Source organism: Gossypium hirsutum, chromosome D01, assembly GCF_007990345.1.
Source record: "Gossypium hirsutum isolate 1008001.06 chromosome D01, Gossypium_hirsutum_v2.1, whole genome shotgun sequence".
In the NCBI taxonomy this organism is placed as follows: domain Eukaryota; kingdom Viridiplantae; phylum Streptophyta; class Magnoliopsida; order Malvales; family Malvaceae; genus Gossypium; species Gossypium hirsutum.
Window position 1 is genome coordinate 48573850 of NC_053437.1, and position 24881 is coordinate 48598730.

Here is a 24881-nt window from a genome sequence, read left to right on the forward strand (position 1 = left end):
CAATTTTATCGTATGTATGTGTACATGTGAGTTGTAATAATATAAAAACTATGAAAGATACCGTAGCATGGTAATGTGTAACAAAATAATAGTTTTGGAATTTATTCCCTTCAGAATCGCCTTACTCCCTTTTTTTTCTTTACTCAAAATTAATTTAAAAGCTTGTACGTTGTCTACTTGTAAAATAATTGGTCCATGTAAACGGAACATTGAGTATAAATAATAAGATTCGTTAATTCGACTCGACTCCAAATTTTTCGACTCGACTCGATCGAATACTCATCCCTAGTTGAAGCACATTATCTTTCTATTTATGAGTTAGAGAGAGACAATGAGTAATTTTAAACATTTAAAAAAAATAAAAATAAAAGCTGAGACGGAGGAAGCACACAAATATGCACAAATAAAGCTCTACCAAACCCACCTAACCTGTAAAATTTGGTCATGAGACATGCCTTACTACACTACCTGTATATAGAGATCTGTTAAATTAAAAATTAAATTTAAACATAAGAATTGAATCGATTTTAAAATGAATTATTCAAAATAAGTTGAATCATGAAACCATGTCTTTCCGTTCATTAACAGCCACCCGTAATTAAATATTTAATCACATCCTTATTTATTATGTCATAATATTTTTTTCCTGCATTCAATTTAATTCATTAAATGCTATGTTAAAGTTGAATTCGACTCCCTAATTTAGATTATTTTGATTTTCTTTTTTTATGACAAATAAATTTTTTTTGTACAAGTGATTTTTATTATATAATAAATTAAAATAGGTAATTATTTCCTATACTTTGATAAAATTTGAGATTTAATCTTTATTTTTAAAAATTAAGTTCTATTTTTTTATTTATAAATCTAATCGTAAGTATTTCTGTCAAACTTTATTGTCTTGGAAGTTTAATTAAGCTATGTGATATATGATTAACAAAAAAAAAGTTAAATTAAAAATTTTCGACAAAAATTATTAATGACGATGATGATTAGATTAAAAACTTTAAATATAAAAATCTTAAATTTTATACAAATACAGCGACTACTAACAACCTAAATGATATTATGAAAAGCGTTGCTAATATTTTAATTTAAATGAAAAAATCGATGAAGAAGTTGGATGTGATAAAACGCATGGCTTTTAAGTGTATTTATGTTAACAATATTCTAATAGCGTAAATAAAAAAAGAACTAAAATTTATTTTCATGTCGATAACAGTTTGTAGTTTTAAAAAAAAACAATTTGTATAAAAATATGTTTATATTTAAATAGTTCGTTATGTTATTAATTATAATATATTAAAATAAAGATAAGGGTATAAGGAAAAATAAAAATAAAAAATTGGTACCAAAAAGAATAAAAAAAAATAGAATGATCATCGATGACCCAATCAGATTGATCTCTCAACAAAACCCTAGTTAAAACAAACCAGGAAAGAATTAAAAAAAGGAAAGAGAAATATTATTTTAGTGTAGAGAGAGAGCGAGGGGGGAAGTAGAAGGAAGGGGGGGAAATGAAAGAGGAGAGAAAAGGTGATAAAATAATAATAAGGAAAAGAAAAGGGAGAAGGAAAATAATAAGAAAAGGGAAAGGAAGAGTATAGTTGAGGAAGAAAAGGAAATAATAAGAAAAGGGAACCTTCTCTGCACTTCTTCTTTTCCTCCTTTTTCATCCTATTTTGCCTCCTAATCTTCTCTCTTCTCTTTTACTTTTAATTTCTCTTTCAATCACTAAGCTTTCTTTCTTCTTTTTTTTTTCCCTTTCCTTGCCCTGTTTTACTGCTAAATTTCATCTTCTAGTGTTTGAACTTTAGTTCTCTTTATGTTTGTTCTGAAAAACTAAAACCCATCATAAGTCACTGTGATTTTGGTGCTTGACTTGATCTATGGATGCATAAATCTGGGATTGGTTAAGCTCCGAACTTTCGTTTTTTTTTTCATTTCGGGTCAAATTTCTGCGGGATTTTTGAATTTTAGGGTTTATGTTGTAGTTATTCGTGTTGTGAAATTTGTTGGGTTGTTGTGATTTTTTTATGTGTAAATATTGTTATTCTGTGATTTGTGATGTAGTGAAAAAGAAAAGTTGTGGGGAAGATCGATTTAAGTTTCTTCCTTGGAAACATTTTGGGATTCCTTGGAGTATTTTTATTCCATTTTCTTAAATTGACACCTTTGAGAAAAGAAAAGAAAAATTGAAGGGGTCAAAATAAATCAATTTTAAGCTCATAAAAAATACTTACCCTGAAAAGTAATTAAAACTCACCATTTTTATTGTGGGTTTTCTTATATTTTTAATATTTCCATATTAAACTGCTGATTATTTTTTTTCTTAAATACTGATTTTTAGAAGAAGAAGGACTAGAAGAAAGAGCGTAGTTTCTTACTGTGTGTGGGTTGTTTGGGATTCTTCTGGGAGTACCTGATAGTTCACTATTAGATCTAATAGAAAAAGCTAGGTCTTGGATTTCATTGGGAGCTAGTGATCTTTCCGGTTTCACTGGTGAAGAATTTCTGATGCTAAAAAACGGTGTTTGCCAAAAAATGTGTTGCTCTGAATGTTATACGAAGTTTGCTGATGAATTCTCTCATAGATATCCGTGCCAAAGCTGTGGTCGCTGGTTATGTTCTAAATGTGTTGAAAGATATGAATCCCATGTTGTTGATGATGTATATCAATCAGATAATGCAAAAAGTAATGATTTTTCAAAGATGATGAGTGTTAAATGTTGCAAATTTTGCTGTGATGGGGTTAATGCAAGGCCTGAAAGTGGAGGAAGGAAGTATTCTGAGAAGGTGCATCCTTCTGAGTCTCCCCGGGAGAGCCCGGAACCACCATCTCCTTGTTCTATGAATAGTGAATCCATTAGAAGTGATCATCTTGCTCAACATCTTGAGGCACATGATTGTGGGTTTCCTCTGCCGGTGGTAGCTGGCAAGAGTATGACTTCAGTTAGTACTCATCCTTCTCCCATATCTACTCAGCAATCTGCCAGCAGGTATACTTTTGCTCAGATAACATAATTATGCTAAAAAATATTATTTATGCATATAGGAGACACCTCATTAACCTCCTAAAGTAGGTATTTTTGTTATCCTTATTTTGTCCCTTCGGGGACATCCGATAAAATTTACCCCCTGGTAGTGGATTTGTTGTTATTTGTGTAATTTGTTATTTATTCTTCTAACCCCCCGGCAATGAATGTATTTTTATCTGTGGGTTTCTTTGGTGTAGGAGTGATGAAGAAGATGCTGATGGTACTGGTAAGCAGTTTTATAGCCCTTCAGCTGAATACAGTCAAGATGTTTCGGATATAGATTCTTGTAGTATTAGTGCTAGACATGAGTTTAATAGTTGTAAATCTGTGGGATCAAGTCCTTCAGTTAGCCCCTCTAGGAACAGTTTTACTCCTTATAGAGATGGGCATTCTGTACAGCAGAGGCAAGAAGGGAGCCCAATGGCCCAATGTGTTGGTCCCTTTGGTCAAGAAAACATGGCTGTTTTAAGAAAGCCACCAGAGACAGTGATGGAACAAGAGAATACTGATGATTACTCAGATGATGCGTCTGTTGTGGGTAATCAATCTTCAAAGTTGCAAAAGCCATTAGATTTTGAGAACAATGGCCTAATATGGTATCCGCCACCTGCCGAGGATGAGAATGATGAGGCAGAGAGCAACTTCTTTACATATGATGATGAAGATGATGATGTTGGGGATTCTGGTGCAATGTTCTCATCAAGTAGTAGCTTTTCAAGTATGTTCCCAGCAAAGGAGAAACAAGAGGGAAACAAAGAACCTATTAGAGCTGTAATACAGGGACACTTTAGGGCTCTTGTGTCACAACTTTTACTGGGTGAAGGTATCGAAGTTGAGGATAATGCCGGAGGATGGCTTGACATTGTGACAGCAGTAGCATGGCAAGCTGCGAATTTTGTGAAACCAGATACTAGCAGAGGAGGCAGTATGGATCCTGGGGATTATGTGAAGGTCAAGTGTATAGCATCAGGAACACCCAGTGAGAGGTGGGGGCTGCTTTAACTTTCTTCCGTTATTCAATAGTTCAAATGTTCTATTGTTTGTCTCTTTTTGTCTCTTATTATATGGGTTCTTAACTTGTGAATTCCATCATTCTTGCAGCACCCTTGTCAAGGGAGTGGTCTGTACGAAAAATGTAAAGCACAAGCGTATGACCTCACAATACAAAAATCCTAGATTACTTCTTTTAGGAGGAGCCCTTGAATTTCTAAAAGTTCCAAACCAGCTGGCTTCTTTTAGTACATTACTTCAACAGGTTCATTAAAAAATTTTATCCTCTTTATGCCAGTCAGTAGAAGTTTTTTACGTGATCAAAGCAATTGCATATATGTGTTCTGAATGTTTGCATTTGGACAGGAAAATGATCACCTCAAGATGATCATTGCAAAGATCGAGGCCCTACGGCCCAATGTTCTGCTGGTAGAAAAGAGTGCGTCTTCATATGCCCAAGAGTATCTACTTACTAAGGAAATTTCGTTAGTGCTCAATGTGAAAAGGCCATTACTTGAGCGTATAGCAAGGTGCACTGGAGCTCTTGTTTGTCCATCTATTGATGATTTATATACTACACGATTGGGGCACTGTGAACTGTTCCGGTTGGAGAAAGTATCTGAAGAACATGAGATGGCCAATCAGTTTAACAAGAAACCATCAAAAACACTGATGTTCTTTGAAGGTTGTCCGAGGCGTTTATGTTGCACGGTAATTTTTTCTTTTTATGCATGTGATTCATTTGTTATGTCATCTGAATTGTGGTTTTTGAACCAAGCTTCCATATTCTTCTGTAGGTTTGATAGGGTGTCTACATGTTTAAGTTATGATCATTTTGATGCTTTAGTTCCTTCCAGTCCTAAAACTCCACTGCATTTCCATTGTTTTGATTAGTTTTTCTTTTGCTTCTCTATGTGGCACAAGCATTTCTAGTTGTTGCCTTTCCAACTTTCTTCATTTTAGATTCTGTTCCCTTTCTATGGCAACAATAGTATTGGTCCGATGGCCCATTTTTTTCTTTCTTCTAATGATTGATTTTATACTTTTCCCTCCATTTATGAGCATGCGTGTAATTGGGTGATATTTATACTTGGGTTTTTGTGCCACATTTCACTATAACTCTTCTTGTTATATATTCAGTGCTGAAATTGTAAGAGGAAAGTAGTGTAGAAAGATTGTAAGTAATCTAGTTACTTTTCCTCTGATCAGTATTGGCTGTTGACGGTTGTAATTGGTTTGTTTATGTGAATGGTGAAATAGCATGGAGCAAGCAAATATATAGACGTTTTCTTGTATGATAAGATAAATGTTAAAATTTCTTATGAGAATGTAATGTATTCATTGATCTGTATTTTAATGAAATATACGTGATCTTCTTGCCTTGTTTCTCTTTATAGGTACTGCTGAGGGGCAGATGTCGTGAAGAACTAAAGAAGGTTAAACATGTTGTCCAGTATGCTATTTTTGCTGCCTATCACTTATCTCTTGAGACTTCCTTCCTTGCTGATGAAGGTGCTACTCTGCCTAAGATGAAAGTAAAGCATTCGATTTCCATGCCAGAGAAAATTCAGGCTGACAGTACTGTTTCAGTTGTTCCTAATTCCTATCCTCCATCCAGTTTCGATGCAATAGTCAATGCTTCTGCTCAGAATGATATATCTCCTTGTCTTGATCCAGCGCAAGGAGGAATGGGATCATTGTCTGAGCAGTGCGATCAAAGTCATCTTTTTCCTTCTTCTGGTGGTTCTATTCTTGATGTATACAATGATGATTGGTCACCTATTGCGTGTTTGGACACGTATTCTTCGGAAGATTTCAAGGATTCAAAGCTGTCCAGTATGTTGCCTGATATTAGAGATTTTCCACGATCTGAATTGCAAGAAACCATGACAGAAGAGGAGACTCGTCTTGGTGAGATTCATGAATTGGTAAAACCTGAAAAGATTGATGAAGATGAGAATTCCAGTGAATACTTTTCAGCCACTGATACACACCAGAGTATATTGGTTTCATTTTCTAGCCGGTGTGTGCTGAAAGGAACTGTATGTGAACGTGCGAGGCTCTTGCGAATAAAGTTTTATGGTTCTTTTGATAAACCACTGGGAAGATATCTTCATGATGATCTGTTTGATCAAGTAAGTCATTCCGATTTTGCTTCATCCGAAATTACTGGTTCTATGTTTCACTTATTTAATTTAATTGTTCTTTGCAGGCATCATGTTGCAGGTCATGTAATGAACCAGCTGAAGCCCATGTAATATGTTATACCCACCAACAAGGAAATCTCACAATCAATGTAAGACGTCTTTCCTCTCTTAAGTTGCCTGGTGAACGAGATGGGAAGATATGGATGTGGCACCGGTGCCTAAAGTGCGTTCATATAAATGGGGTTCCTCCAGCAACTCATAGAGTAGTTATGTCTGATGCTGCATGGGGACTTTCTTTTGGAAAGTTTTTGGAGCTTAGTTTTTCAAATCATGCGACTGCTAATCGTGTTGCAACATGTGGTCATTCATTGCAGAGGGACTGCCTTAGGTTCTATGGGTAAATTTTGAAAAACCTTGAATATTTAACCATTTTTTACTGTTAAGTATGATGTTGGTAGTTATGAGGAGTATCTTTTCCTAGATTTGGCAACATGGTTGCATTCTTCCGCTATTCTCCAATCGATATTCTATCGGTACATTTGCCCCCTTCAACACTTGAATTTAGTGGAAACATTCAGCAGGAATGGACTAGAAAAGAGGCAGCCGAGGTTTGTTATGTATTTTCCCTCTTGTTCTTATACCTTTGGAATCAGCTGATTATGAAATGACTGACTATTCTTTCTCCTGTAGCTAATTGTCAAAATGGAAATGTCATATGTGGAGGTATCTGATGTACTCGACAGCATTGAACAGAAGAGTAATTCTGCCGGCTGTCAATCATCAAATGCTAGTGATTTATCAGATCACGTCGTGGAATTGAGAGAACAGATTCAAAAGGAGAGAGATGATTACAATGTAAGAACAACCACATACTAGTTACCCATGTGACCCTGAATATTACTTGGTAGCATGTATTTGATATTTTTTATGTATTTTATCTTTGGTCAGTGCTGTTGAAAGGTGAATTTTACCATTTGTTGACCTCTTTTTTCTGGTTTAGGGTTTGCTACAACCAGTTGTTATGGAATCTTCACAACTGGGTCCAACAGCTGTAGACATCCTAGAGCTGAATCGCTTAAGGCGTTCACTTCTAATTAGTTTGTATGTTTGGGATCAGCAACTTCATTCATTGGAGTCCCATATTAAGAAAGGTTCTGCTGTCAAAGTTAAAGCAGATCATTCCAATGATGGTAAACTTGGTGTTTGCGAGCAAAATGTCTACAGATCCCCAGATTCACAGGTGCCTCCTAAGAATGACATACAGTCAGAGAATAACAATATTCTATCAAACTTGGAATCTGTTGTGCCAAAAGAATCTGACTTGGTGTTGTATAATAAGATAGATGAGGATGTGCAGTCAGATGGAAACATCACGTCTCCTGCATCTGCTTTATCTGAACGAATAGATTCTGCTTGGACAGGTACTGATCTACTTACCTTGAAAGTTCAAACCACAGAAGCATTTCAAGAAGATGAGCTCCCAACTGGTTTGATCAGGCAAATGAATAAAATCAGCGATCTTCGTTTGAGGAATGTAGCATCTCCAAGGAGGCTTCACTCTTTTGATTCTGCATTGAGATTCCAAGAAAGAATTAAAAAAGGATTGCACCCCTCTTCAAGTCCTTTGTCAGTGCTTAGATCTTTCCATGCTTCTGGAGATTACAGAAGTATGGTTCGAGATCCTGTTTCTAATGTAACAGGGACTTACTCCCATGCATTGCCACTAGAGGCACAAAAGTTGAATTTGTTACTCAGTTCCACACCCACTATGATCACCTCTGCATCTCATGTGGCTGAAGGGACTCGGCTGCTTCTTTCGCAGAGGGGTCATAGTGATATTGTTATTGCTGTTTATGACAATGATCCTGCAAGTATAATATCATATGCTCTTAGTTCCAAAGAGTATGATGAGTGGGTTACTGGTAAATCCAGTGAAATTGGAGGAGGCTGGAGTGTTAGTGAAAAGAGCAAAGAAGATTCTGCTGCTTCCAGCTTTTCGCCTTGGCAGTCATTTGGCTCTCTTGACCTGGATTATATACGGTATGGAAGTTTTAGCTCTGAAGATGCCTCATCATCTGTGGGTTCCACATTTGCTGATACAAAAAGGTCTCCACATTTAACAGTTTCTTTTGGAGATGATTCTGCTGCTGCTGGTGGCAAAGTGAAGTTTTCAGTGACTTGTTATTTTGCAAAACAATTTGATTCTCTTAGAAGAAAATGTTGCCCCAGTGAAGTGGATTTTCTGCGTTCCTTGAGCCGCTGTAAGAAATGGAGCGCACAAGGGGGAAAGAGCAACGTGTATTTTGCCAAAACATTTGATGAGAGATTCATTATAAAACAAGTCCAAAAGACGGAGTTAGAATCATTTGATGAATTTGCTCTGGAATACTTCAAGTATTTGACAGATTCTGTTAGTTCAGGAAGCCCTACTTGCCTTGCGAAAATTCTTGGCATTTATCAGGTTTGTCCTCACACTTTACCTTTTAAAAGCACAGTTTTTGGGCATCTAGTTGAGTTGTGGAGGGTCAAATATATAGAGCCTTGTTATAATTCTTTGTGGTTTTCTTGTTGACAGGTCTCTGTAAAACACCTGAAAGGTGGCAAAGAAACAAGAATGGATCTTATAGTGATGGAGAACCTATTTTTCAGGAGAAGTATCTCAACAGTTTATGATCTTAAGGGTTCCATAAGATCACGATACAATCCGGATACATCAGGGACAAACAAAGTACTGTTAGATATGAATCTGTTGGAAACGCTGCGAACAGAGCCTATTTTTCTCGGAAGCAAGGCAAAGAGAAACCTCGAGAGAGCTATTTGGAATGATACATCTTTTCTGGCAGTAAGTTGCTTTTTCCCATGAGAACTTGTCAAAAATTGTTTGTAGTCTTTCAAAGTCTTACTGGTATGCTGGAGTAATAACAAGATTTGAATGTGACACTGTATCTAAAATATTCACAGTTTTCAGCAAGTTCTTCCACTGATTTAAGATTATTAAGTAATAAACATTTGCTGTGTATTTTCAGTCGGTCGATGTAATGGACTATTCATTACTTGTTGGGGTGGATGAGGAGCGCAAAGAGCTGGTTTTGGGAATTATCGATTTCATGAGACAATATACTTGGGACAAGCACTTGGAGACATGGGTTAAGGCATCAGGGATACTAGGTGGCCCGAAGAATGCATCCCCAACAATAATTTCTCCGAAACAGTACAAGAAAAGGTTCCGAAAGGCGATGACTACATATTTTCTAACCATACCCGATCAATGGAGTTCATGACCTGTTTCATCATTGATTCATTGGTTCATTAATAACGGCATAAGAAACTGTAATTGCCTGCTAAATTTGAAGCGAGCTCGCTCTCCCTCTCCCTTCGGGTATTCTTCTATTCGATCCTTGTGTTTTTCTGTCAACAAATTATTTTGGTTGTGGTTAGTAAATAAGCCTACAACTAAAAAATGTAGACTATGGGGAGAGAGGGGGGGACATTGTTTTCTTTTTGAGGACTCCTTTTAATGACCTCTGAAGAAAGGGAAGAATTTAGGGCTGTGTGTGTATATTTTGTTGTGCATGTGCGAAAGTACTCTTTTTTTTTTTAAAAAAATTTTCCGCCTTAACATTAATTACTTAGGAGTTATGGACTCTGTGGGAAACAGCATGCGAACAAAACTTTTGTACCCAAAGTTGTAAATTTGTAAGCAGTGGTTGAGATGGAAAGGCTATTTAATTTTCCGTATAAAAATAGGTTCTGAAATGGGCATCTCAAGTCTTAGAACTTGTACTGTTGTTATTAGTGTCCCTTATAGAGGATTTAAAAATCAGAATTTAAATTTCTTAATAAGCACTTCAATTTGAACCACTAATACATTACCAAGTCTTCAGCTGATATCAGTTTTTTTTGAGTTGGAAAGAATTTAAAATTGAAAATGAATCTTATTATTCTAAAAAATAATTGAAAGCGGATCTGAAATAATTTTTCTTTTTTTCTTTTTTAGAAGAAATCTTTAATTAGCTCAATTTAAAAGTAATGGAAATTAAGGCTGGTTTGATTTTCGAAAAATGATTTATTTTTTAAAAAAAGTTAATATTTATTTTATAATAAGAAAATATTTTGTAATAATCAATGTTAATGAATAATGCTTAATTAAAATTTAGTTTAAATTATATGTATATATTACATATATGAGACCACATAGGATAAATGAAGATAAGCATTATTTAACAAATACTCATGTTTATATAATTAAAATATTCATATTTTTATACTAGGTTAAAATATGTCATAAGTCTTTGTACTCTTCGTAAATTTGAAATTTAGTCCATTTATTTTTATTTTTAGGTTAGTCCTACTTTTTAGATATTATAATTCAGGTTCAGCTGATAGCATTATTAAAAATATTCCATTAAATTCATGTTCATTATAACGTCATTATTTAGTTACATGAATACCAATTATTTTTTATTTGAAACTGTGACATTAACAAAATTGGTAAAAAATGTAACAATGTTAACAATTGAACTTGATTTTCAAATTTGAAAAATGGAGAGACTAAATTCTTGAAAATAAAAGTACAAGGATTAAATTCTAAATTTGTGAAGAGGTACATAAACTTATGACATATTTTAACCTTTATACTACAAAACGTTAATTATTAATATATATAATTGTAATAATTATTTATTATTAAAATATTAATATTAAAAATTTCTTAATAATATATGAAGATTATTATTTAAAATTATTATTTTTATAATTTATTATTAAAATAAAATTTGAAATATTAAATAATTTATTAAATGATTAAATATAGATAACTAAATATGTATGTTTAATAATATTAAAAATTATAATATTTTATATTAATATTTTATTAATTTTAACTAATTTAAAATAAAATATATTATTAATATAATAATATTAAGCTTGACTTAAATTAATTTTTATATAAAAATAAAATCATTCATAAAAGAGCTCTCTTTTGAAAAATGATTTACGCTTTGTAAGAAGGTAAATTATTTTACAAGAAAAAAAAATTATTTTCGGTTAACCTATAAATTATTTTTCATTAACCAAACTATTTTTTATGAAATAAATAAAAAAATATTATTTAAAAATTATTTTCAGAGAAACAAATAGAGCGTAGGCTCAAACTCAAAATCAAATAAAAGAAGTCACTCAACTTGCTTTTTGTCGCCTCTGCTTTGTTGTCTTTTGTTGCAAGTAGAATCTGAAATGAGGGAAGGGTAGGTGAAGTTTCTAATTTAAGGATTTTATCTTTCTTTATTTTCTTTTTGCAATCCAAGTTTAATTATTAATGGAGGAGCTATTTATGCATTGAAAGATGGACATTTTGTTACTACTTTTTTAATAAATAATACAAAAAGCATTTCCAACAATTAACTTATTTTAAAGAAATAATATGGGAGATAAAATAGCACAAGAAATGGATTAATACAAATAAATAATTATAAAAAAAATCACACCACCATCACCAAGTGTTTTTCTTTGACCAGTTATTGGTTAAATTATGTTGTTAGTATAGGATTTGAGATTTATTTCTTACACTTTAAAACTTAAAAAATTAAATTCTTCTATCTTTTCAATTTTAAAATCCTAGTCCAATTGTTATTGTTGTTAGTAGTTTCCATCAAAATTTGTCCACTTAACATGTTTATTGTCTATCAATCATATGCTACTTATGAGAACAACCTAATTCATGTGTCACGTTGACAAATTTTGACAAAAAAGACTAACAATGTTAATTATTGGAGTGGTGTTTCTAAATTAAAAAAGTAAGATTTAATTTTTAACCTTTTTAAATACATGGGTTAGATCTCAATTTTTATCAAAGTACAAAAGCTATCAGATATTTTAACCAACTTAATTGTCCAAACTACAACTAACATCATATATGTATTCTTTATATTCTATTTTGCTATAGTTGTAAACTATTAATCAAGGTGTCACGCCTCAAAATATAGGAGGTTAATTGAAATAATTAACCAAGTAATGACTTAGGCTTGGTGGTTAAGTAGTTAGTGTTCTCTTAAGAAATTCAAATTTTAAGCCACACTCTTCCCATTTTCTTTTTTTCCTTTAGCAACCAAGGAACAAAATCATATTAGGATATCTAATAGTTTTGGCAAAAACATAACAAGTATGAGCAACATCCCAAATGGTTAAACATCTATTTTCCCCATATTTCCTAGGTTTGAATCACGTCATTCTCCTTACCATTTCTTTTATTTTCAGCAGAATGAATTAATTGCTCAAACAACCCCTAAAGTTTGAAAACCCTAGATATTTAGTCTCTTTTCCAAATCATAATAGAACTATAATTTCCCTTTCCCAATTAAACTAAAAGTTTTGCTTCATTTTCCCTTTCTTTTCCATCTTCTTCTTTGTAAATATTTTTCTCCCATTGCTAAAATTATCTTTCTTTATGTAACCTGAATCAAAGTCCATCCCCAATATTAACTCATTTTCTTGACGGAATCAAAATTATCGTTAAAAACATTCCCAAACCTCGCCAAGAATCTGTAAGTTCAATTCAAACCTAATTAATCCTGAATTCTTGTAGTAATTACATCTAGTGTTAATCGTTCATCCAAATTAATAAATCCTCTACAAATCTTGCCAAAAATCTTGATTTTTCTTGAAATCCGTTATTAATTCTCGCGTAATTTTTGGTTGAAAGACTCGTTGTAGGTATCCCGTAACAGATTTAGACGTGAGGATTATCGTTCAGTCTCCCAGTAACAGATGTGTGTTCTTTTACAAGTGAATTGAGATAAAACCATGCCTAGGATAGTGCCACACAGTTTGCCATACGGATGTGTGGGCCACTCGTGTGGAGCATACGATCCCTTCACATGACCATGTCCACTCTGAAACCCTATGAGTTTGATTCGCACACAACCTAAACCTCTCCCCACGGCTTGCCACACGGTCGTGTCTCCCCTGCACAATGATTTTGCAAATTCCATACAACCTCAGTCTGTTACACGGCTTGGCCACATGGTCATGTACCCTTCCACACGGCCTAGGCTTCCCACACAGTCCGGTCACACACGATCGTGTGTCCTTTGATTCTTAGATTTGATAATTTTTCCCAGAAAAAAGAAATTATCTATAAATCTAAGAAAAGAAATAACATGCAGAAAATAATGACAGAGGAAAACCTAATCTTTAAACTCAACCAAATCTAAGCATGGGTGATTAGTTCGCTTCAGTGATTATAACTAATTCCTATTTTGGGTTTCTACTCAATCAACTAGTCGTTACCCTAGCAGGATCTCTTGATCTTTCACTAAACTAATGAGTCGACAATAACTACTTATCTCTCGACCTCATAGTCCAAACCAGATTGGGGTAAGGGGTTCACGAATAGGCAATACCCATTTTGGGTTAATTCCCACCTAGATGACTTTCTAGGGTTGTTAGACCTAGGGTTTAAGTTCTTCCTATTCCAAACAACTGATCCACTAAGAAACCCTACATAGAAATTAATTAATCATCCTTCCACTCAGTAATCCCCTATAAGAGGATTAGTTCCTCATGGATTTTATAAACATAATAAACTTGCTAAAATAAATAAACATTAAGAACAAATCAAGAATAAAATTTTAAAGATAAATCTTGATTGTATTCAATAGATGAAGTGAAAAATCCACAAATCAGCTTCGCCAATGAACATGAATGAAAATAACTAAAGAGAAAACCTAAATCTAAAAAGAATTGAAAACTGAAAACTAAATTACAAAGAAAGTTCTAAATTATGAAAAGTTGTCCCTTTTCAAGTGTCTAAAGAGTCTATTTATAGGTTTAGGGTTGACCATCATCCTTAGCCTTAGGTCGGCTGACTTTTTCTATAAAAATACATTGTGCGGACCAAAACGCCCTCAGCTCATAATTCTTTCCAGTACAGAGCCAGTGTCGCAACATCTAGTGCCTGTGTCGTGACATCAAAAGTATTTTGCTTGCTTTCGAGTTCAACTTCAAGGGTGTGTTACGACTTCTTTTGGTTGTGTCTCGACACCAAAGGAAGTCTTGGAATTCCTGTATTCTACTCCCTGTGTTGTGACGTTAGACTCCTGTGTTGCAATATGGCGACCAACCTCGAGCTATTATGCTTTTGAATGGTGTCCTGCACTCTCACTAAGTACGTTAGCCCTCCTTTAGGCCTTATTCTACCCCTAAGGTCATAAAACGACTCAAATTACACTTTTTATTAAATTAAAACTAAATTGGAAAAACTACTTAAAACATAACAAAATTGTTCGTATTCAAGCTCTGTAAGTACGGAAACTAGTTTAATCTACTACAACAAATTACGACAGATCAAATCCAAAATTGGGTTTCGAACCTTCATATTAGAAAAGACAAATTTGTGAGGGTCATCAACAAGCTCAAAACTGGGTTTGACTTTCCCACCTTCTGGTCTCTATCCCGAGAAGATGTTTGTGCACAAAATTAGCCTGTTGACACAGAGGTTGCATGGGTTTAAACAGTTAAGAGTGGGGCGTGTACTAGAACTAGGAGAGATAATTACTGTTAGACATGTCGTCAAATATTGTTTGTAAGGATTAAACCCCAATGGTCACTAAGCTAATGAACTTCTATTGTAGATGAATTCTCAGAACGTCTTTTATTGCTGAAGGGGTCTGGCCCCATAACTCCAATGAAGATCTGGCATGAATTCTAGTAGGGAGGATGAGAGAACCTTATTTCTGTTTATATGAAACTAGTGAGATTTACCCACGCCACTAGAATATTATAAGTCATGGTACATTTTCTACTTCTCCCAGTCAGGATAACTCTCCTATTGATGGTGTAGAGTCTTCTTCAAATTCTTATACCACTATGCTCATTCTAGCTAACAATATGGATGTCTTAGCTGTTTTGGATGAGGCTCGTGCAAACGAAGGTGCTATTGTTGCTCCACTGAGAAAAATGACGGTTAAGAAAACTCAAAATTGACCAAGGGTGGAGGGGAGCACCCAAGATATTGAGGACAGGGATCGCTCATAGCTAGGACTATGTAGACTTAGAAAATGGTCTTTTCATCCAAGAGTTAACATTTCTCTGTTTGCAGTTGGCAGGTTCTACCTTGATCTGTTGAACACGAGGTCCACTAGTAATAGAGAATTGTTCTTTGATATCCTCCCATAAATTCTTTGCAATATCCATATAAGTTATAGTAGATCGCAAGGTTGGCTCGATTGTGTTGAGTATTCATGAAACCAACATAGAATTTACAGTCTACTAACCTCCAATTTAGAGGAATCATCATTAGGTTGTTCAATCATTCCATCAATAAATCCAAATTTCTTCTTGGCCCTCAACGCAATTCACATTGCTTGAGCCTATTCATCATATTTGTCTTATTCCAATTGCACCCGAGTAATTATATTACCAGGATTATTGCTCAAAGTCAACATGTAGGTGGAAACAGGTTTTTTTCCTCGCTATTCATGACTATTTTTTCTCTGGCTTTTGATATATTCATTGATTTCTTTCCTAATAGTCACTTATCAATGGAAAGAGAAGATCCATTGTTCAATATCATTTCGAAGCCAGAGTTACATCTAGAAATCAAATAAAGGTAAACCCTCCATTGTTAACATCAAGAAAGTGAGAATTCTTTACCTATATGTTATCTTAATCAATATTTAAACTAACTTCTCTTTTCCTTTTTGACCTAGTAATAGGCCCAAGATAACCCTCCATTGCTAGCTTGCCTTTGTTCTTTGTAATACTTTGAACATTTCAACAAGGATCTATTTCACATGATTAGTCCAAAAATTAGTTTAAGGTATTAAACATACCTTTCTTGATTAGGACAAAAAATTAGTTTAAGATTGACTAGGGTTATATCTACGTAAAGAATTCTCACTTTCTTGATGTTGTAGTTAGAAAACACTAAAGAAATTTTCTAAAGAGAAATATCAATCATAATCATTTTGTGAAATATATGCTGGTAGAAGATTTAGATGCCATAACGCCACCCAAATCGACGTCTTTAGTGTTGTAAACAATATCATATTGATCGTTGCGACAAAAATGACATCAACAACCTTCCATCAGTAAGACAAGGTCAAGGGTGGCTGAGGAAGCCTAAGGTGGGGCAAATGGTGGATACGAAGCTACATGTAGTGGCGTCCCCAAAGTGAAGACCATATCAAAATCGGGGAGTGGTAATAGAGCCTCCATCATAGCCAGTGGCAAAATGGGAGAGTGTTGTGGCAAAGGTAGTGCCAACGATGGATTCTGTGGTGAAAGTCTTTTGTGTTCACACTAAGCCATATTATTCACTATCATGGGGAACAAAATTTTAGTATTCTTCAAGTACTAGTGGATTTTTAATTGAAGGAAAAGAGTGTTAGAAAATGCTCATTTAGTGGAACATTAAACTTAAGTGAAGTTGAAGAAATTTGAACAAAAGAAAGTAAAGATAAAGAAAATAGGGTTTGGCAGTAATTACCTGCATACTATTTTGGTTATTGGTATTGAATATGATAGTGGTTAAGGGTGAATATTTCATCGATTCAGTTATTATATATCAAGAATTGAATAAATTAATTAATTCATCAAAACTAATTTAAACCGAATCAATTTTGAATCAAAACTGAATAAATCAAACTGAAAATTTCTGGTCCAATTGTGTTGATTTTTTTGATTTTTTTTGATTTATTTATTTATAAAAGAAAAGAAAAAGCTACCATTTAAATGATTTTTAGAATTTTATTTGATTCTAACAATTTTTTTAGATTATTATATTTCTAATTAACAAATAAAAAGTAAAATAGTAGTATAAAATAAAATAATATGCTAATAGATTTATATAAGTAATAAATAGTGGAGGTACTCTCATAGTGTTGGAAGAATTGTAGGAAATATTGTTGAGACTTTGGATAGTGATCCATGACTAGCACTTCTATTCTAATGTTTTTTATTTGATTTGTAAGTTTTATTGTGAACATAGGTGTGCGCCTCATTTTTCATGAAAAAGATAGTGTCCTTGTTTGGCAATTAGTTGATAGTTAATTGTAGTGGTTGATAAATAAGGGCATGACACATTTTATTGTTAAGTATATATTTGTTTATAATACTTTTGTCTTTATTAGGTGAAATTATTGAAATAAAACACTATTACCAAGGAATTAAAACATCCATTATGGAAATTAATTAGTTAATATTTTTGAAAATTTAAATAAACAAATTTCTTAAGTTCTTTATTTGTAAATATTAACATTGTGGAAATTGATAAATATTAATAGTGTATGAATATAATTGTAAACTATATTCTTAGTGATAATTATGTCATGTTCTTAGTATGTAAATTAGTGATAATTATGTCACACTCTGAATAAATTTGTCAAGTAGCATATTTCAATTAATATAAAGTTGCATAATGTAACACCCCTATTCCATATCCGTTGCCAGAACAGGGTTATGGAGCATTACCGAACTTTACGGATTAATTACGAACATTTTATAATCTTTAATACGTATATCATATCTCATTCATATTACAGTATATGGTCCTTTATATGGACCCTTGAAGCCCAAAATAGGCGTTAAAAGTAAATCGAAACTCGACTAGAGACTTTGAGAATTTTTCGCAAAATGTCAAATATTTTCTTAAAAACAGGGGGCATATGCCCGTGTGACTCACACGGCCAGGGGACACGCCTGTTTCTTAGGCCGTATGGGCACTCGATGTGAGACACACGGCCGTGTCCCAGCCCGTGTTCCTACCCGTGTAACTCTCTGACTTGTGCCACACGGCCGACCACACGTCCATGTGCAAAGTGTAGGGGTCACACGTCTAAGCCACACGCCTGTGTGCTAGGCCGTGTGAAAAAACCTGGGCATTCTGTTTTGAAATTTCAAAGTGTAAGGGACACACGGCCAGACCACATGCTCATGTGCCAGGCCGTGTGTCACACATGGTTGAGACACACGCTCGTGTGTCTGCCCGTCTGGACGAAAATAGACCATTTTAAGGCCACTTTTCTCACCCTTTTAAGATATCAACTTGCATACAACACTCTCATATACCAATATCTCAACCAAACAATTAAAACAAACCAAAGCACATTCTCAATGTGTCATAACATCACCAACACTTCGTTTACTTATACTTACCTATTTAACTCCATACATAAATTTATCAAGTACTATTACTATCTACTTACCATTAAACATTTAAGAGTCATAACTATATTTCAATCTATTTCATTTGTTAAACCAACCCTATAAATGCCATATAAACCAAAATTTACATCGTAAAAACTACTAGATTAATCTAGATAGTGTGGCTTGATGTGTTGATCCGATCCTCCGACCTCACGCTAATCTACAAAGAATATTAAACAACACGAGTAAGCTTAATAAAGCTTAGTAAGTTCATAGGCCTTAAATATAAATCTTACCGAACATACTAAATAATTTATTTAGATTAAGCATTTCACAACATTTCTTGCGAACCACAACTTCGATTGATGAATTCACATAATTGAGCTCAATATCAATAACTATTTAATTTCTTTCACATTAATCCATGTAATACTTACCAATCCTTGCCAAATTAGAGAACGTCTTACAGATTTGAGTACATTGTTTTCTTGATGCCATAGTCCAACTATGGTCTTACACAATTGCCATGGCCATGCCATGGTCTTACACTCATAATGCCATAGTTATGGTCTTATCATCAAGATGCCATAGCCCAACTATGGTCTTACACGTATACATTTACTGCCATGGTCCAACCATGGTCTTACGTTCAAGGTGCCATAACCCAGTTATGGTCTTTTCATTAAAAATACCATAGCCCAAATATGGTCTTACATTCAAACATTTCCATGGTCCAACCATGGTCTTATCTATCAATTCATCTTGTGTCACGGAACGATCGTACTCAATCCTACGTTCCACTTAATTTGAACTTTTCAATTCAATTTTCATATATTTACAATAATCATATTTCAATAAAAAAAACTTGAAATAATACATTATATCATTTCTAAATTAACAATTAATCATGAAAGTTCAACCATATGAACTTACTTGGACCAATTTGTAGAATTTGTTGTAATTTAGGGCTATTTAGCTAATTTCTCTTTTTTAACGATTTTCTTCGGGTTCTTGATCTATTATATAAAATTATTCATTCATTAGCATTTAATTCAATTCTAATTCACTTCACAATTTATACCCTTCAATTTTGGAATTACACATTTACCCCAACTTTTACAGTTTTAACAATTTAGTCCCTTATCAATTTTCCCACAAAATAAGCTAATTTTTCTCAATTAACACTTTATCTAAATGTTCTAAGCTATTTCATAACTTTTTTATAAAAAAAATTTAATACTAAACCCTAAGATTTAATCTTTTCATAATTTGGTCCTAATAATCAATTTCTACTGAAATCACTTGATAAAGTCACCATATAATAAAATTAAAGCTTTAAATCCATATTAATTCATCATAAAATTCTAGCACTCATCAATGGTAACTTTCAAAATCACCCATGAAATAAAAAACTAATGAATTAAATAGTTGGACCTAATTGTAAAAGTCTCAAAAACACAAAAAATTCAAGAAAAGAGCAAGAATTGAACTCACATGTAGTAAAATATGAAAAACCAGCTTTTGGAGGACCTCCTATGGCTATTTTTGGAAAAATATTGAAGAAGAAATGTCTAGATTCAATTTGGTCACTTATTTTTATTTTTACTTTAATTTCCCAAATGACCATTTTGCCCTTAAGTCATAAAATTTCAAGATTTTTTTTTCTCTGCACAAACCGTTTTAGCCTTCTAAAAATATGTAATTGCCATTTTTGTCCTCCACTACTTACCACTTAAGCTATTTAATCATTTTAACAAGTTTTGCACCTTTTTCAATTTAAAACGTTAAAATTTTCTAACAAAATTTTAATATTAACTCCATGACACTCCGTATTCATATACTAAGTTGGTCTAGAATTTTAATACTAACTCAATGACACTTTGTATTCATATACTAAGTTGGTTTTAAATTTCAAAACAAATAAATAGAATAAAATGATTAATTTTTAATTAATAAATCTTATACCCACGCTCATATCTAAACCCAAATACCAAATAAGTAATATTCCATACAAAACCCAAACCAACTAGACAAAAATATAAATCTAATTATTCAAATAATGAATTCAAAAATTTAAATTACAAACCATAAATTACAATTAAATTAACCAATGCTTTTCAAAAAGTATCGAACTGTTTAGTAAACATAATTTTGAGCATTTTTTAGTTGATTTGGGCACAAATAAAAGATTGGGTAGTAAAACCCCTAATTGTAGTGTTTGGTGAATAAAGGTTTGCAAGAGCTTACTGAGCTAAAACCTCCAAAACAGAAAACGATGGGATGACCAACTTTTTTCAACAATTGATTGGGAATGAGATATGTGGAATAACATATCTGACCATGTTTACTCAAAAATTACTCCCTTTGCCACATGCTATCAAACTCGATAAGGGTGCCAAGATATCAATAATCTCCATTCTCCCATTTTCACTTTCACCTCCAAAGTATTAAAATTTTGATATATGAGTACGGAGTGTCATTGAGTTAGTATTAAAATTCTAGACATCAGTAAAATTGAATTAGTATTAAAATTTTAATACCTGGACCAATTTGTAGAATTTGTTGTAATTTAGGGACTATTCAGCTAATTTCCCTTTTTTTCACGATTTTCTTCGGGTTCTTGATTTATAATATAAAATTATTCATTCATTAGCATCCAATTCAATTCTAATTCACTTCACAATTTATACTCTTCAATTTTTGAATTACACATTTATCCCAACTTTTACAATTTTTTACCATTTAGTCCCTTATCAATTTTCCCACCAAATAAGCTAATTTTTCTCAATTAACACTTTATCTAAATATTTGAAGCTATTACATAACTTTTGATAAACACAATTTAATACTAAACCCTAATATTCAATTTTTTCATAATTTGGTCCTAATAATCAATTTCTATTGAAATCACTTGATAAATTCACCATATAATAAAATTAAAGCTTCGAATCCATATTAATTCATCATAAAATTCCAGCACTCATCAATGGTAACTTTCAAAAATCACCCATGAAATAAAAAACTAATGAATTAAATAGTTGGACCTAATTGTAAAAGTCTCAAAAACACAAAAAATTCAAGAAAAGAGCAAGAATTGAACTCACATGTAGTAACAATATGAAAAACCAACTTTTGGAGGACCTCCTATGGCTATTTTTGGCTGAAGATTGATGAAGAAATGTCTAGATTCAATTTGGTCACTTATTTTTATTTTTACTTTAATTTCCCAAATGACCATTTTGCCCCTAAGTCATAAAATTTCAAGATTTTTTTCTCTGCACAAACTTTTTCAGCCTTCTTAAAATGTGTAATTTCCTTTTTGGTCCTCCCTTACTTACCACTTAAGCTATTTAATCATTTTAACAAGTTTTTCACCTTTTCAATTTAGTCCTTTTTAATTAATTAGGTTTATGAAATCGAGGTCTCGATTCCTCGTTTTTAACCTATTTGACCTAATAAATTCTTTTAAATCACAAATTTACTAATTTAAAAGTTTCCTAAAGTCAGACTTGACTCATAAATAATAATTAAATATTAAAAATTTCAAACTCGGTCGTCGAATTTAGTGGTCTCGAACCACTATTTTCGATACCACTGAAAATTGGGCTGTTACACATAAGAAATCATTTACACAAGTAAATTAAAAATAAATTAAGAGTACATAAATATTCAAGGATGAATGGGCTCAATTAAAAATTTCCTGCAGCAACGTTGATTTTTGTATATTCACGATGGAGTTTTTTTTAGATTTACTTTGGACTTTAGAGGTGAAAGTGAAAATGGGAGAATGGAGGCTACTGATATCTTGGCACCCTTATTAGGTTTGAGAGCATGTGACAAAGGGAGTAATTTTTGAGTAAGCATGGGCAGATATGCCATTCCACATATCTCATTCCCAATCAATTGTTGAAAAAAGTTGGTCATCCCCGCATTTTCTGTTTTGGAGGTTTTAGCTTAATAAGCTATTGCAAACCTTCATTCACCAAACACTACAATTAGGGGTTTTACTACCCAATCCTTCATTTGTGCCCAAATCAACTAAAAAATGCTCAAAATTCTGTTTACCAAACAGTTCGATACTTTTTGAAAAGCATTGGTTAATTTAATTGTAATTTATGGTTTGTAATTTAAATTTTTGAATTCATTATTTGAATAATTAGATTTATTTTTTAGTCTAGTTGGTTTGGGTTTTATATGGGATATTACTTATTTGGTATTTGGGTTTAGATATGAGCGTGGGTATAAGATTTATTAATTAAAAATTAATCAGTTTATTCTATTTCTATGTTTTGAAAATTTAAAAACAAAAGCCAAAAGAATAAACCACCGAAACCAATTAACTATATCGAATAAACCAGAAAACCAATTAAATTGAATTTTTTAATTGATTCAGTTTAGTTAAATTTGATTAATCGAAGTTTTGTACACCTCTAATATTGGAAAGCATTCTAATTTTTTTTATTTTTTCCATAATTTTTAAAATTTAAAATTTTAATAATTTTTATTAAAAATAAAAAATAAATCTAAAAATTACAACATAATTGTTAGCGTGTCATGTCATATCAACAAATTCATCAATTGAGGTGACATGCCACATTGGATAAAAATATTAACTGTAAATTAACAGATAATTTTAATTAAATTTGATCTTATTTGAATTTTTGTCTATAGAATTATTAATAAAAGTAAAAAAAAATTAAAGATTAAAGTGAAAAAATATACAAATTAAACTGGATTTTGCAATTTCACCTCCTTTAAACTATCATTTTGAAGTCTGTTTTGCATGGATGATTATTATATTTGTTTTTTTATGATTGTTGCATATTCACTTAAGAAAGCATAATTGTGGCTAATGAAAAGTTTGAGCATAATTGATGATTGAGTCATATAGCTAGGGTTAATATGTTGTCAGCTAATCTAGTTCTGATCAATTCGTTTATTATGTAATAGGATTTTGTGAGTTTTTTTATTATAGGTTTTGTCAAAATGGAAGGTTTTTTTAGAAATTTTGACTATTCAACTTATTGTTGTGACATACATTTTAATAGATTTGTATAACAATAAATATATTTTTTGCGATTTTGATTTGTAATATTATGAATATTTCGTTATTATTTTGTGTTATGCAATAAATGCAAAATTTGCTATAAAAAGGGAATTAGATAAATTTTGTTAGAGTCCAACTGTTAGAAGACAAGAATGAAATTAAATTTTGATCTTTTAAGGGTCAAATCTGATTTAAGTTATGAAGTGAAATTCGAAAATTAGAAATAATAATTTTACGTGATTACAATATTAAGCATAGACTAAAGAATTGAAGAACTATTTCTATCCCCTAACAATAAATCACGCATTGAACTTGGGAGCTCTTCAAAGTAGAGTAATCTTGAGATATCATTAGGGGCATATTTTACCATTTGGTTGGCAACTTCGTCTAAAGATCCCCTTTTCGTATACCACGGGATGACCGAAAAGGTTATGTAACCACACTATCCCAAAGAACCTGAAGGGATGACGATGACACACAATTTAAAATCATCGTGATCAACAAACACAATAGCCTAACTTTAACCAGCGTGTCCTCCAAAAAAATCCCATCTGGTCATATTATAAGCTTTTTCTAGATCAATCTTTAAAGTCATTCTCATCTTTCTACCTTTGAAACTCCGCATAGAATGAACAGCCTCTTGTGCAATTACAATGTTATTCGATATACTTCTACCAGGAATAAAGGTTGCTTAACTCTACTTAACAAGCTTTCCCATCATCAACCTTAATTTGTTAATCATTACATTTGTAACAACCTTATATAATATCTTACACAAGCTTGTTGACTGAAATTGCATAATTCTTTTCAAACTTTGAACTTTTGGTAGAAGAATCAATAAAGTTCTTTTAAGCCATGGGTTCAACTGACGCCCCTCTAAAACTTGCCTCACCATACAACAAACCGAAATGCCGAGTATATCCTATTGTGGCTGATAAAATTTGGCATGAAAACCATCGACTCCTAGTGCTTTCCATGGGGCCATTGCAGAAACTGTCTTGCAGATTTCCTCATCACCGATTCTTGATAATAGATTAACTTTCTCAGTTAACAAAATTGAAGGGAACCTTCTTCGATAAGGGTAGACTCCACTTATTGAATAATCCATAGAATAAGGATCCTTAAAAAAAATCCACCACATGTTGTTGAAGGAGCTCCGCATCAAAACACCATTCCTCATTTTTAACTTTAAGACCTTCAACCTTATTTTTTTTTCACTAGCCATAATACGACTATGAAAATACCTTGTATTTCTATCACCACTTGTAAGCCATTCCGTTCTTGATTTTTGAAACCATAACAACTCTTCATGTTTTAAAACATCCTTAATCTTTTGCCATAATTCTAACTCACGGTCTCAAAGTCTTTCTGAGTCTCTGAATTCCAAAATTCATTGTATATGCTCAAGTTTCAAAATCAACCTCCGCTTATGGACAAAAATATTTTACAGAACACGCTTATTCCATTATTGCACCTCTTTTTGGAAATGCTGTAAGTTAGTGAACACATTCATAT

The 24881-nt window shown here is 32.6% G+C and overlaps 1 protein-coding gene across 1 annotated transcript; it reads left to right on the forward strand.

The window, feature by feature from the left end:
• The first annotated feature begins 1355 nt into the window (after positions 1-1355).
• LOC107921947 (putative 1-phosphatidylinositol-3-phosphate 5-kinase FAB1C) lies at positions 1356-9931 on the forward strand. The gene is made up of 11 exons (XM_016851744.2): positions 1356-2999; positions 3236-4024; positions 4140-4293; positions 4395-4739; positions 5426-6163; positions 6241-6572; positions 6657-6783; positions 6866-7030; positions 7176-8636; positions 8751-9017; positions 9202-9931. The coding sequence occupies exons 1-11, from the start codon at positions 2518-2520 to the stop codon at positions 9454-9456; spliced, it is 5115 nt and encodes a 1704-aa protein (XP_016707233.2). The 5' UTR covers positions 1356-2517; the 3' UTR covers positions 9457-9931.
• The last annotated feature ends 14950 nt before the right edge of the window (positions 9932-24881 follow it).